The sequence below is a fragment of the Peromyscus eremicus genome, chromosome 2 (assembly GCF_949786415.1).
Source record: "Peromyscus eremicus chromosome 2, PerEre_H2_v1, whole genome shotgun sequence".
In the NCBI taxonomy this organism is placed as follows: domain Eukaryota; kingdom Metazoa; phylum Chordata; class Mammalia; order Rodentia; family Cricetidae; genus Peromyscus; species Peromyscus eremicus.
Window position 1 is genome coordinate 150,081,985 of NC_081417.1, and position 14,990 is coordinate 150,096,974.

The 14,990-nt window shown below is 50.0% G+C and overlaps 1 protein-coding gene and 1 pseudogene across 1 annotated transcript; both read left to right on the forward strand.

The window, feature by feature from the left end:
* The first annotated feature begins 2,735 nt into the window (after positions 1-2,735).
* Positions 2,736-3,097, forward strand: LOC131905257 (large ribosomal subunit protein eL31-like; annotated as a pseudogene).
* Positions 3,098-9,951: 6,854 nt separating this feature from the next.
* On the forward strand, positions 9,952-11,291 carry Rnf186 (ring finger protein 186). Its single transcript, XM_059256225.1, has one exon. It carries the CDS (start codon positions 10,051-10,053, stop codon positions 10,891-10,893), a length of 843 nt encoding a protein of 280 aa, XP_059112208.1. The 5' UTR covers positions 9,952-10,050; the 3' UTR covers positions 10,894-11,291.
* Positions 11,292-14,990: the final 3,699 nt, after the last annotated feature.

Genomic DNA, 14,990 nt, shown 5'->3' on the forward strand with positions numbered 1-14,990 from the left:
CACCTGGTGTGGAATCGCTGGGTCACATGTCCTGTGCATTGGTTATGGTTTGAATATGGCCTCCAGTGTCTCAAGTGCTGGAAGCTGGGTCACCGGGATGGCAACGTGGAAGAGGGTGGAACCCTTAAGCAAGAGATGATTAGGTCGTTGAGGATATTACCCTTGGAAGAAACTGATGTTCTTTCTCATGGGACCTTGGTTTGTTCTTGCAAGAGGGTTGTCGTAAAATAACAAGGCTGGCCCGTCCCCAGCTCTCTGGATTCCTGTCTCATCTCCTGAACTCTCTCTCACACACAAGCTCCACCTGTGATTGAATTGTATGCATTCACTCAGGACTTCATCTGTTCTTTACGTCTTCATCCAAGGCTTCCTCAGCTCCCCTCAGCTGATTCTCTTCCAGGCTAGTCCTCCTTCGTGTGTGTGTGTGTGTGTGTGTGTGTGTGTGTGTGTGTGTGTGTGTGTTTCATTAGGATTTCTTTCTGGAGCACGGGTGTCCTGGCAGTGGCTACACTACTGAAGAAAACGTCTCTCCTTGACCCAGAAACCGTGAACTCCTCAGGGAGAGGTGGGGCCTCGTGAGACCCTCTGCTTTCTGTGACAGAGGTTGACAGGCAGACAATCACAGCCCCTGAGGGTTCAAGAGCACAGTGGCTAGGTCACCCCTGGAACACGGTGTTCTACATCACTCCACCCCTTTCTCTGGCTGTTACCTTCTTTCTAAGCCCTGTTCTGCAATGTCCCATGAGCCTTGGAGCTATATCCCATTTAGGGTGGAGTGTTCATCGGTCACTTTCTCTCAGCACCCTGACCAACTAGGACTCTCTGAAGTATCTGCTGCCTGATGTAAAAAGAAGCATCTCTGACAAGAGTTGACAGCAGCACTCATCTGTGGGCGTAACACGAGGATTTAGAAGGCGATTTGACAAGTGTAACATGCCCATTTAGTAAGGCAGCAGTATTAGCTTCCCCACTTTAGCCTATGACCTCTCCAGGCTTTTGACAGGTTTATGACATTGGACATGAATCCCACCCCAACCCCCGACCCCCGACCCCAGCAGCTCTCCAGTCCAATCAGAAAGCAGTTGCTTTGCCGCCTTAAGAGTCATGCCCTGCTGCGCAAGCGGCCACACCTTGCCTAGCACATTGGTACTGTAGCTCACAGAATCCCTAGAGGAGAAAGACTGTCATGCCTTTTCTCCCCCAGCAGCCTGGACAGCGCCTTCCAGCACCATGAGAGCTAACCAGTAGAAAATAAGTGTCTCGGGCTGGAGAGATGGTTCAGAGGTTAAGAGCACTGGCTGCTCTTCCAAAGGATCCAGGTTCAATTCCCAGCATCCACATGACAGTTCACAACTGTCTGTAACTCCAGTTCCAGGGGATCTAACATCCTCATACAGACATATATGCAGGCAAAGCCCAATGTACATTAAATAAATAAATCTTTTAAAAAGAGAATAAAGAAAAGAAGTTTCTCAGCCTAGCATGTTTGGTGAGCCCCAAGCCCATGGGAGACTCAGTCCCAAAACCAGCAAACAGGCCCAACTCACACCTGACAGAGTGAACCTAGCTGAGGACGGTGGCTGGAGAGGTCATAGACCGCAGAGGAGAATCTACCATAGCCGTTTTCCTAAACCAATATAATTTCTAACTATATTCTAAATACTTATCCTTATATCCACAGATAAGTGCAGCTGTCACCTCTCATTTAAAAAAAAAAAAAAGCTTCTTTCTGCAGCAGATGGAGGCTACTACAAAGATCCACAACTGGCCAAAATGCAGAGGATAAGTGATTGTGGGTACCGACCCCAACTGATAACACACCTCCTACATGTAAGGTTTAGAGAACACAGTGGGAGAGGTAACAGAAAGATTGGAAAAGGCACAGGGCCAAGATATCTGCGGCAAGATGGTATCTTCTTGACACAACAGGGACTCGGCACCCACGAAATATCAGCAATACGGTCACAAGACATGCACTAGGAACACCTTAGTCAACAAGCCAAAGAGAATGGGGGACAATATCGCAGGACCCCGTCCCTATAGGAAAGCTACAGCAACTGATGGCTGTGGAGGGCAGGAGAATCAGTTTTCTCCAGGGAGAAGCCCCCAGTAAGTTCTCCAGTCCCAAGTAGTTAGTCCTAAACACACGTGCATGTACATAAGAGTAACACTAAACAGGCTTGGTGGGTTATATGTGTTATGTGTAAAACGTTAATAATTATGGAAGGAGTTGGGGGGACACAGGAGGAATTGTGGGGAGAGACCAGAGTGGAAATGATGTAAATACAGTATACATATGTCCTGGTTTGCTTTCCATTGGTAATAAAACATTGACCAGAAGCAGCTTGGGGAGGAAAGTGTTAATTTGGCTTAGAGGTCACAGTCCATAATTAGGGAAAGCCGGGGCAGGAGCTCAAGGCACAAACTGAAGCAGAGACCATGGTGGAATGCTGTTTACTGGCTCGCTCTCTTTGGCTGACTCAGCTACTTTTCTAATATAACCATGCCCACCTGCCTAGGAATGCCACCACCCACAGTGGACTGGGCCCTTCTACATCATTAACAATCATGAAAACGCCCCACAGGCATGCCCATGGGCCAGTCGAATGGAGGCAGTTCCTCAGTTGAGGTTCCCTCTTCCCAAGTGACACCACTTTGTGTCAGCTTGACAGAAATCAATCAGCACAATTCCTGCATGAACCGTTAATTAAAGAATGACAGCTGGGCCCAGCAGAATGGCTCCCGCAAAGAAGGGTGGCGAGAAGAAGTAGAGCCTTTCTGCCATCAACAAGGTGGTGACCCGAAAATACACCATCAACATTCACAAGCGCATCCATGGAGTGGGCTTCAAGAAGCGTGCCCCTAGGACACTCAAAGAAATCCGGAAATTTGCCGTGAAGGAGATGGGGACTCCAGATGTGCGCATTGATACCAGGCTCAATAAAGCCGTCGGAATAAGGAATGTTCCATACCATATCCGTGTACCTTTGTCCAGAAATGAGGATGAGGACTCACCAAACAAGCTGTACACATTGGTAACTTACGTACCTGTTACCACGTTCAAAAATCTACAGATGTCAACGTGGATGAGAACTAAGCTGCTGAGTGTCAAATAAAGTTGGAGAACTTAAAAAAAAAAGTACGACAGTTGAGGTTCTCCTTTGCCCTCCATATGCACACACGTGGACATGTGTAGTCACACCAACACGCCCGCATACGCACAAAAGAACTCCTTATGGGTGAGGAAACTGAGGGTGGCACTGAGCGCTATGCACGGCCACCTGGGGGAGCCTCAGCAGGGAGGCAGTCCCGCAGCCCTTGGAGTGTTGGCTCAGTAGTCGGGACTCTCTGGACCGTGTCCCAAGTGCCGTTCCATTTGTGAGCTGTGTAATCTGACTTAATCTCTCTGTGACCCAGTTTCCTCTTGTGCAAAGTAGAAATGATATTTACTTCTCAGGTGTGTTGTGGATGACTACACCAAGGACCACACTTACCTAATGTTAGCTCTCAGGAGCCACGTGCTCGAAATACACCACACCCCTTCTGGAACTCTGTGACACGAGCCACAGAGCGTCCTCAGTCTCTGTGAGTTACCACAGCTCGAGTGAATTTTTCAACTCTTAGAATCAAATGATTTGGAACAAAAAGTACACCATTTTCATCTCCATTAAGAAGATGATTAAACTAAAAATCAGAGAGGTTAAACTGGTTCCCCAAGGACGCACAGCTCAAGTTTGAACTCAGGGTCTGTTTGACCTATCAGTCTACTCAGAAAAGCAGCCTTTACACCTGCCACTAAAGCCCATGTGCTCAGGACTCTCATTATTTTCTAGTCAAATGTTCTTTCTTTTGGGGAGTTTCCATGAAGGTGAAACCTGACACTTGGAGAGAAAAGAGGGGGTGCTCAGGCAGCCTCCTGAGCTCAGGCTGAACACCCCAGAGAGTGATTTAATGGATCACAAATTGTACTTGGGAGGCTTAATTTCACATGGTCCAGTGAACCACATCCCCATCTCTGCTCCCTGGAATGTGAGTAGGAACAGGCAGAGAAATGTTCTCACTACGATAGGCACACGCCAACTCCAGGGAGACCCCCCAGGGTTTTAGTCTTGAGGACGCCAGGTAGTGCCCACTCTCCCTGCCATCTCTGCCTTCTGGCCTGTTTGCCGTCTCTCCCTCTACTTCATTTTTTTAAATCTTCATTTCTTCTTAATCAGAAAGCCCTGGGATTGCTCACAACAAATGGTTACAAACAAAATGTAAATACAAAAATCAAATACCGGCCGGACGGCGGTGGCACACGCCTTTAATCCCAGCACTCAGGAGGCAGAGCCAGGCAGACCTCGGGGAGTTCGAGGCCAGCTTGGTCTACAGAGTGAGATCCAGGACAGGCACCAAAACAAAACTACATGGAGAAACCCTGTCTCGAAAAACAAACAAACAAATAAATCAAATACCAGGCACCAAGACTGGGTAGGCCATAAAGTGGAGTAGAAAGTACAAGCTGAGAGAATAGGGCAGTGTGTACTACAAGTGGTATTTTACTGTTACTGTGGCTGAGCTGCTTGGTAGCCAGTGTAAAACTGGGAAGCAGACAACTGTACAGTTCAGAACATCTGAGTGGTGTGGACAGAACATACCATCGGGGAAGCCAAGTGTCCCTTCAAGCTCATCTCCTCTAGACCAGTTTCCATGTTGTGTGAGGGGATACTGAGGACTGTCACATCCAGGGTCCTGGCCTGGCCTCCGGATATAGGAACAGGTTTCAAAACTGTTGGAGAAAGCAGTCAGAGTGGTCCCCAAAACACAACTCCACCAGAGCCTTCAGAAAACTGGAGAAATGGCTTAGCAGTTAAGAGCACTAGCTGATCTTGGAGAGGACCCAGGCTTGATTCCCAGAACCTACAAGGCAGCTCACAACCATCTATAACTCCAGTTCCAGGGGATCCCATGTCTTCTTCTGCACTCTGTGGGCACAGACACGCATGCAGGCAAAGCACTCATATGCAGAAAAGTAGAAGGAATAAATCTAAAAAAATAAGGTTTCTGAGACTGAGAAAGTAGCCTGATGACGGAGCGAGTCCCTGGGTTTGACTCCCAGCACTGCCCCAAATAGGGGAGAGGCTGGGGGTGGATGTCGCAAGTAAATACGTTAGTGGTAAAGTCAGGATTGACAGAACCAAGTTTGTTTGTTTGGTACTTAGTTTTTACTGTCGCTAAGGTCTAAAAGCACATAGCAGAGAATTCTGGGACAAAAATGTGAGAGAAGACTGCAGGTAGCCAGTTCCAGAAGATAAAAGAAGTGTGTGTGTGTGTGTGTGTGTGTGTGTGTGTGTGTGTGTGTGTGTGTGTGTGTAGCTGGCCAGGACTTGGCTGTCTGCATCCCCAGGGTGAGCTGATCCTAAGAGGATCAGGCATGGGCTAGACCTAAAGCTCAGGTGGAAGTATCGTTTTGTTTTGTTTTGTTTTGTTTTGTTTTGTTTTGTTTTGTTTTGTTCTGTTTTGTTTTGAGACAAGGTTTCTTTGTGCAGCTTTGGAGCCTGTCCTGGATCTTGCTCTGTAGACCAGGCTGGCCTCAAACTCACAGAGATCCTCCTGGCTCTGCCTCCCGAGTGCTGGGATCAAAGGCACTCGCCACCGCTGCCCAGCTAGGTGGAAGTATCTTGATCAGGTGACATCAGCAGTGTGACTTCCAGGACAGTCCCCTCTAACTGCTGCTACCTCTTGGTTTCTACTGGCTTTGAGGCAGAACATTCCACCATCACTCAAGTCTGTATCGCCCCCAGGCTGTCGGAAGCCTCAGAATGGAGAGTCTGCAGCTCCAAGCAAAAACGAACAAACAAACAGAACCCCACAAGCTTTACTGAAAATTAAGGTTTGTATCTGTAGAGCAATGTACAATCTGCATGATAAAACAATCGAAAATTTGACTTGGAGAGCTGGAAGGATCCCAACACCACGGCACACGCGCCACAGGGTGCATTCTACCCTGCTGGGCGGGTTCAGTCTTCAGGAACCGTTTGTACCTCCCCCAGGATGGATGACTTCAGGCTGTGCCCCAAGCCTGTCAGAGTCACTTCCCTTTCAGACGCCCTACCTGATCAGCTCAGGTCTTCTCAAGTCCCTGGGAGAGGCTTGAGTTACACCCAGATCAGTTACCAGAGCACACTGGTCCCTGAGCAGGATCCAATAAGGATGAGGGGCTTCCCAATGTTCCGACCTGTTGCTGTCCCCTTTCTATCAAATCAAGCTTAGGTGAGGTTTAAAGTCTTGCCAAACCGCACACAGCAAATCGACAGGAGCCAGATCTCCAGCTGGGAAGTTGGTTCAGCTGATGGCTACGTCAGGCACCCTTCGTGAGACAAAATTGTGAGGCTAAGTGTGGACTCCCACACTTGTAGTCACAACGCTGGGGAGGGTGAGGCAGGAGGACTGCATTCAAAACCAGCCTGAGCTACATGGGGAGGACCTGTATCAACAAAGAAAGGAAGGGAGAAAGGAAAAGGAAGGGCGGGGGGGGGGGGAGCAGGCAAAGTCAGTTTGCAAGCCAAGATGAAGAAAACATGAAGGGACCCACTGATAACGGAGGTCAGGTCTCAGGGGTCACATTTTACTTCGCTTTGTTTTATTGGACACAGGGTTTCATTCTATAGCCCACACTGGCCTAGAACTCACCATCTAACCCAGGCCCTCCTTTATATGCCATCCTTCTGCCTCAGTATTTGGAGTCCTAGAATTGCAGGTCTGAGTCACCACTCCCGGCTCATATTCTCCACTGTATCTTTCTGTAATTTTTTGGTTACTTCGACTATGATTTTATCTTTTGCATTGATAAGATTTAACCCAGGGCCTCGGTCACGCTGGAGAAGCATCTGCCTCCAACCCACATTTTCAGTCCCTTGACAGTTACCCAAGGACATCAAAAGGTTGTTCTTCAGACAGGAACCCCAAGTGTCCTTCCTTGATCACATTTCAGTCTCCTCAGTGTTTCTTCCCTCATGTCCACCCCCACCTGTGTGCTCCCCTGTGCTCCCCTGAAGGTCAGAGGATGACGTTTGGGAGTTGGTTCTCTCCTTCCACCTTGTTGAGAGGCAGGGTCCTTGTTGCTATTGCTGCTAAAGCTTTGAACTTGTGTCTGGCTGGCCCTCGGGCTTCTGGATGATTCTCCTCTCTCCACCCCCATCGTGGGGTGCTGGAATTACAGATGCTCGCACACCAGGGAATCAGCGTTTTACATGGGTTCTGAGGATCAAACTCAGGTCCGCAGGCTTCCATGGCAAGTCCTTTCCCCCACTGCGCTGTCTCTCTGCCCCTCCCCCTCATATTCTGACACAGGGTCTTATGTATTCCAGCTGGCCATGAACTCACTATGTCGCTGAGGATGACCCTGAACTCCTGATCCTCCAGCCTCTATCTCTCAAAGGCTGAGATTACAGGTGTGCACCACCAGGCCTGGTTTATGCTGCTCTGGAGATTGAACCCAGGACTTCATGCACTAGGCAAACACTCTATCAACTGAGCTACATCCCCTAGCCTTTCCTTAATGACCTCCTGAGAACCTGACTTCCCATAGGTGGGTGGGAGAGAGAGAAGACATTGGCCATCCCACGTCTCTCTGCAGTCTGCCTGATTTTTTTTAATTTTAATTTTATTATATATTTATTATATAATAAATGAATGTGGCCAGACAAGTTTCTCCCCTCCCCTCCTCAACCCCGTCTAGACCCAGCAAACAGAAAGGAACACTCCCCGAGGCTAAAGCAGGGAAAGCCAGCATCTTAGCAGGGTGACACGCTGCGTCACCGTGGCTGTGTGCATGCTGTCTTGTGGACTCTCACTCACAAGAGAGCGGAAGCTGCTTTTCCTCAGCTACTGTGGTGCTATCCAGGTATCTTTCACTTGCAGGAAACAGGAATCCAGTTTGAACTGACTTACTAGGAACTGGGGAGTTGGGTGCATGAGGGTTCTAGTCCGAGCACTAAGAAAAAGAGAAGTAGGTTTCATCACTAATATAATTGAAAAATCTACACATAACTTTCTCTGACTTCAGGCATGGCCAGATCCAGGTGCTAAAAGAATGTCTCATGCCTTGATCTTCTTCCTGGGCAAGTTCTTTGCACACTGTGGCCCTGTCCCCTGCCCGAGGGCTTAAGCTTGGGAACCCAGGAGAAAGCCACCCTCAACAGGAGTTCCAACAGGAGTCCCAGAATCCAATCTCATTGGCTTTGCTTAGGCCGGAACCAATCATCACAGGCAGCCGGATGGAATATGCTAACTGGTTCTCCCTCCTTAAATCTCAAGGCATTAACCAGTCTCCACCCTGAAGCTCATGATGTGGGGCCACACAAGAGGGCTATGGGGGAGCAGTGATCACCCAAAGTGAAGACAGGCCACTGTCAGTCAGAAAGTGGGAAACGTACTGGGCACAGATATCCAGTGCTAGAGCCAAGGCCCCTTTAAGTGAACTTGGCAGAAACTGTGGTAGAGAAATCACCATTTACCCAGCCTAAGGCAGAAAAGAATAGAAATTGGGGTTGGGATTCAGAGTGAGAGGGCCACGGGGGGGGCGGGGGGGGGGGAGACAATGGAAAAATCAGTGGCCTCTGCCTGCTGGGGGCTCCACACACAGGGGCTGAGCCTGCAGCACCACCCTTGGGGAGGAGGGAAGGGCTTAATTCAAAGAGCTGGACCCCAGTAGTCACTGACAGCAATCTCTGGGGTGGCTGTGGAGGCATTTTTTTTTTTGAGGGCGAGGACATCCATCCCAGATCTAGCATCCCAGGCATAGTAAGGGGGACAGAATTTCATAACTGCCATGCTGCGTCCTATCTGCCACCCCATGTGAGTCCTGCCAGCTCAAGCCGGCTGCCCGGAGGTCAATCGAACCTGCACCTATTGACATGGCTGAGTTCCACGAGACTGGGAACCAGACCTTGGACACGACTGGGTCCTGCCCCTGTGGAAGGCCCCTTGGCAGGCAGCCAGGAGGCCAACACCCTGCTCCTGCGCCCAGACCTTCCTTATAGAGCTGGGATTCCAGGAGACCACAGGTGAGGACCCAGGCCTCCTCTTCTCTGAGAGTTTGCTCTGAGAAGGCCCAAATAAATGGCAGCTTGTGCTCATGGCCCCCGAGGACACAGTCAATGGTGCCTGTTCTTAAGGTACCTGTTCCTGTGGTACACCGATGAGATGCCTGGGGACCAGTGGCTGCTAATCCAGCTGTCAGGATGACAAAGAGCTGAATGGGCCAACGGACACTTTGATAGACTCGGTTTTCTGTTCTCTTCTGCTCCCAACACTTCCCCTACCACATCTCTTTCATCAGGTCAACCATTTACCCGTGTGCTCAAAGCACACACACACACACACACTTTGCCTCGTTGATTCTGGAACCCAGATCTGGTCAGAAACCCATCTCTGGAGGCCTTTCTCCAAGTGAGGCTCCCCAGTCACCCTCATCAGGACCACATGAATGTTTGTGAACTGTGTGGCTATTTAGACCCCATCCAGGCCTAATACATCCACCACTCTGAGTCCTGAAGGCCGGCACTTGGCATTTTTAAAGGCCAGTGAGGGGGCCCAGCAAGAAAAGGCGCTTGCCATCAACCCTGACGACCTGAGTTTGATCCCTAGGACCCACCTGGTGGGAAGAGAGAACAGGTTCTCAGAGTCCTTCAGCCTCCACATGTGTTCCATGACACACACACACAGAATACATGTAATTTTTTAAAAAGGTTGTGGGGAGTCCCCTCATTTACCCAGACCAGGAAACTTGATGGGGGGGTCGCTGATGCACCCCAGAGCTTGGGAGGGACCTCTGTCATCACAGCGTCTTAGTTGGTTGTCATGTACACAGACACTCACCAGGCAGGGCCCCAACAGGAAAGTCCTGATTCATGAGACTCCGCCCCCTTTGGCCCTTCTATCAGGTAATTCAAAGTCTCCAGGTCTCCAAGTTACTGATTAACCCTGGGTTTCGAGTAAAGTAATAATAATAACTGAAGGGGACGACGTAAGCTGAGAAGCAAGCTTGACAACCAGGAGAGAAAGATGCCAGACGTCTGCTGTCAGCAGGTACCTGGGGAGAGCAGAGAGGAGGCTGGAGGCGTCTCCACAGGGCCAGAATCCATGCAAGTTCCGGCAGCACCGGTGGACACTCCTTGCGGATGCCCCTGCCCAGAACAGCCTCATCTCAGCAACTCCGTACCCAGAATATCCTGCACTAAGGCCCCCCAGCCTATCTCAGCAGGTGCCACCACCACGACCACCATCATTGCCTTGGGACCCACTGGGCGTCTCAGCATCTCTATGGAGGCTGACCTGGAATGCTTGGTGTGCAGAGAGCCTTACAACTGTGCCCGGTGCCCCAAGCTGCTGAGCTGTCAGCACACCTTCTGTGCCGTGTGCCTGAAGCTTCTGCTCTATGTGCAGGAAGACACCTGGTCCATCCCCTGTCCACTGTGCCGAAAGGTCACCGCTGTCCCGGGAGGTCTTATCTGCAGCCTGCGAGACCAGGAGGCGATGGTGAGGCGGCTGGCCCTGCCATACCCAGAGGTGCGCCTATGTCCCCAGGGGCTAGTGGGTTCTGCCACTTCAGCAGCGCGGCCAGCCAACTGGACAGGAGAAGATGATCAGGACATAGTGAATGTCAACCGTGTAGCTGCCCGGCGCTTGGCTGTACACCTGCTCTTGTTGGCTCTTCTCATTGTCCTCATCCTGCCTTTCATCTACCCTGGCGTCATCCGGTGGGTGCTGGCCATTATCATCGCCCTGGCGCTGCTGATGTCCACCCTGTTCTGCTGTCACCCTCACAGCCAGAGCAGCAACTGGCCTTGCCCCAGGACTCTGTTCTGCAGAAAGCAAAAGCAAGCCCAGATCACTTCTATTGCCTAAGAGATCCAGATCCCCACAGGACCAGTGCTGCCATGGCTCCCCCTTCCCCAGATCTTACAACCCACATGGGAAAGGGGCTAAGAGCCTCCCTTCGAAATCACATGCGAACTGGACTTGAATGCCAAAGCCAGACTGGCTGTGTTGGATCAAGGACTCAGTGCTGGGACGATGGGCTTGGACCTGTCTGCCTGCCCTTGTGTAGCATAGCTCAACTTTTAGGGGGAAAGGGAGGAGACGAATTCCCTGAATGAGTGACTTCACAGGTGGTGGGGTCCCTACCCCTCTTCCTGAGCTCCTGGGTTTTGTATATATCACTCTGGACATATTGGGACATTGGCCTTACTACAAAGCAAATAGAACTCTTTTGTAATAGCGCTCTTTTGTAATCCTTGTAGCTGGCTGCATTTTCTTGTATGGGTTTTTCTGTTTGTTGTGCCGCAAGGTCTGTGGCCGTTTCTAGGTGTTGTGCATTCTCCTTCCTGGGATGCTGGAGCCCATGGGAGCACTGCTGGGCTTTCTCCAGAGTCACTGACTGAACCCATCCTAAACCCTCCACGGCAAAGGTCTCATCAGGGTTTCCCACAGGGGCCACCCCAGCGTGGGAGAGAAAGAAACCACATGGAGGTGAACTTGTAAAGCTGGGGAGGGGGGATACCCCAGGTTCAGCAGACAGAGTTGGGGAGGTGTGGAGAGGGTGGGTCCAGGAATTGTCCCCAGACTCCCCACTGAGATCACCAGTTGTGTACCATCCGGCCCAACTCATAGAATCTGAGGGTTATAAGGAGACACACACATACACACACACACACACAGAGAGAGAGAGAGAGAGAGAGAGAGAGAGAGAGAGAGAGAGAGAGAGAGAGAAGGGATCCAGCTCTCCATCAGACTCCCAGACCCACATGACCGAACGAAAGCTTTCCAAATGGTACCACCCTCCTTATCACATCTACAGTCCTATTTGCTCCTTTGCCATAAAGATAAGACATCTCGTAAATGCAACGGTCCTCAGCAATGACATCCCCCACCCCTCAGACTCAGCGTGACAGTCATTAGAAAGGTCCCTGGGTCATCTCTTCAAGACCCTTTGAGCTTCCTCTTCACACAGGGAAGCATCTGCCCTCAGAAATCAGCTCTGGTGGGTTCCAGGTTAAGGGTCTGCCAGGGTGGAAATGGGAGGACAAGAGGTCCAGCATGGGAGCTGGAAGCATGGACCTCTGGCTCATCCATCAACATAGCCTGTGGCGCCTATTAGCATATTGGAAGGTCCTTATGATTAGTGGCGACAGATGTGAAACTCCAGAGGGACTCTCCATTTCCTGAAATAGGAGAATAACAGGCAGACAGGGCACAGTTCATGGTGACAGGACCTTTGTCAGGAGTGATGAGAGGACTCTGCCACTGGTCAGTAGTCACATGCTGTTGAGCAGGGTCTCTGGCTCTCAGCTTCCTTCCCTTTCCCCAGACTGAGTAAGTCTGAATCGATTAGTCTTAAAAACTCCAGGATGTCCCAACTGCTCAGGGCATGGCTCAAGCCACAGGTGGATGGAGGGGACAAACTCTTGGAATGCCTGCAAGGAGGTCACAACAAGGACTCCTGTCTCACTGTGTGGCAGGCTGAGGACGGAGCTCAGTGTTTGCCTGGAATATGTGAAGGCCTGGGTTCCATTCATCCCCAACGCTGCAAAATAAATAAGTGCCCAAGTAAACAAAAGTCCATGTGCAGCACACTGTCCTGAAAATCACAATGCCTCCTTACTTTTCTTAGGAGGTCAGGCAATTCTCAGCGCAGAAAGAGAGTGCTGGGGGGCGGGGTGTGTGTGTGTGTGTGTGTGTGTGTGTGTGTGTGTGTGCATGGACTCAGGCTCTTATAGTCAGCCAGCATGGGCCTGAAGAATACCCTTTTCCAGAGGGTGAGCAGATGGAAAGGGCCTTCAAGCATCTCCCCCATTGGCCTTGGGTGTGTGCAGTTTGGGATGGCTGCCAGTCAGACAGCAAAAGGACGTTGTCTCCCCACCTGCTCCTCCAGGCCCATTGTACTTCCTGGAGACAAAATCCACCCCGAAGTCTTCAGTTGATCAAGGAAATACCATTTGTTACCATTTGGTGGGAGCGTGTTTATCCAGCGCTCACAAGATAGCCAGGCGTTCCCCTAACAGCCAAGTTATGGGTCCCTAACAGCCTTGTGAAGTTGAAACCATGGTGCTCCCTCTTGCAGAGGAAGATACTGCCATCAGAAAGGTGGATTTTCCTGCTTAGGGTTGCACAGCCAGTCTATGCCAGAGATCTTTGGGGAATTAGCCCCGAGTTTTGTCTCAACATGAGGCCTCATTTGTCCACAGAACTACCTGGAGACTGATCGCCACCTATGGGCTTGGGAGAAATGCCATAGAAAATATGAGACAAACTCCAGGAACCAGAGATTCCAGGACTCAAAGATCAGCATTTTAGAAGGAAGATTGATAAAAACGGGATTGGCCTGCTGCCTCCCCCTCCAGCCTTCCCTGTAGGGAATCCTACTGGGGGGAACACTGGAGTACAGGCTTGAGGTGCATCCTCGTGATCACATGACTACTGTCCTGAGCCTTGGCTTGTCGTTTCTGGCCCCCAATCGAGGCATCTTTGGGGTCTCTGGGCAAAGGTAGTCTAGCACTACAGTCCTCTGGGCCTTTGAAGCTGACCTGGCCCCATCTTATGGAACTTCAAAGCTTGGGGACAAGGGTGCAGCCAAGGCCAGTGCTGTCCTGGAGAGGGCAGAGGAATGAGGCAGTGTGACAGGTGAGTGTGAGTGGAAAGAACCAGCTGAGAGGCCCTGGGCTCAGTGCCGGGCTCTGGCCCGTGTTGGAGGAAGTTATAGAATGTATCTGAGCCTTGGTTTGTCCGCTTGATAATGGGAGGGTGGCTCTAGGTTCACCGAGAGACCTTGCCTTAGAAGAAAAGGGTGGAGAATGACAGAGCAGAATGCTGATGCCCTCCTCTGACCTAAAATGAAGGTGGGGTTCACCTCAGTGGTACAGCACTGCTTTGAGAGCCTGGGTCCAACCTCCAGTAAAGAAAAGAGAATCCTTGGCATTTGTCCCCAATCTGATACATTATTTTAATGTCTGCAACTCATATCCTGGTGATACACAACACATTTTTAACCAGTCCATGAACACGTGTTAATCGTTCTCAGATCGCACCTGGAGAACACCATCTCCTTCAGGTCTCTGTGGAGAAGGTGGTGTGACGCCCTCAGACTCTGAATGGTCACCTGGCAGGAGCGAACCATCCTTTTTTATGGATTCTGGGGGATGGAACCTCTGTCCTACTTTCTTATTTTTGAGACACGGTCTCACTAAATTATCCAGGATGACCTTTAACTCACTCTAAAGCCCAGAAAGACCTTGGGCCTGTGATCCCTCTGCCTCAGCCTTGGTAAGTCCCTACAAGTTGCTGTGATTCCAGCCCTTCACCATCAGGCCTGATAATCTGTTTAAACAAAGGCAAACCAGGGCTTAGCTCAGGGTGGCTGCTAACTACACGAAGGACTCAGTCTCTGTGTTGTTTAGCAATGTTGTATGTTAGAAGGGTTTTTGATTGACAGGATAGTTGCAGAGACAGCGGAGGGTTCTTAGCAAAAATCCATGTGCCCGTTGCCCTGGTTTCTAATCTTAACACTGATACATTTGTCAAGATTTTAAAAAAATCAATATTGGTATGTGGCTATTGACTAAATAAAGCAGAGGCTCCATTGATCAGTTTCCTAATTAATGCCTTTATTGTCCCAAAACCCACTAGGGGACCACTTTGTACTGAGTGTAACTTATTTTCTAAAATTACTTTCCATATTGATTTTATTTATCTATTGTTATTCCTTCCTCCATTAGCAAAGGAACCTGATTTTTTTTTAACTTTCAGAATTACATTTATTTACTTATTTATATCAAGACTGTACTACATCAGCCTATGCTGAAATAGGAACAGCAGTTGTCTCACAACTGAAAGCCTGAGAACCTCTTAGTTGCTCAGGCCGAGGCTGGGTACTTCAGCCTGGAACCCTCTGGTCTCTCCTGTCCTGAATTCCTCATAGCCAACAATAGGATCTTTCTAAACTCTGG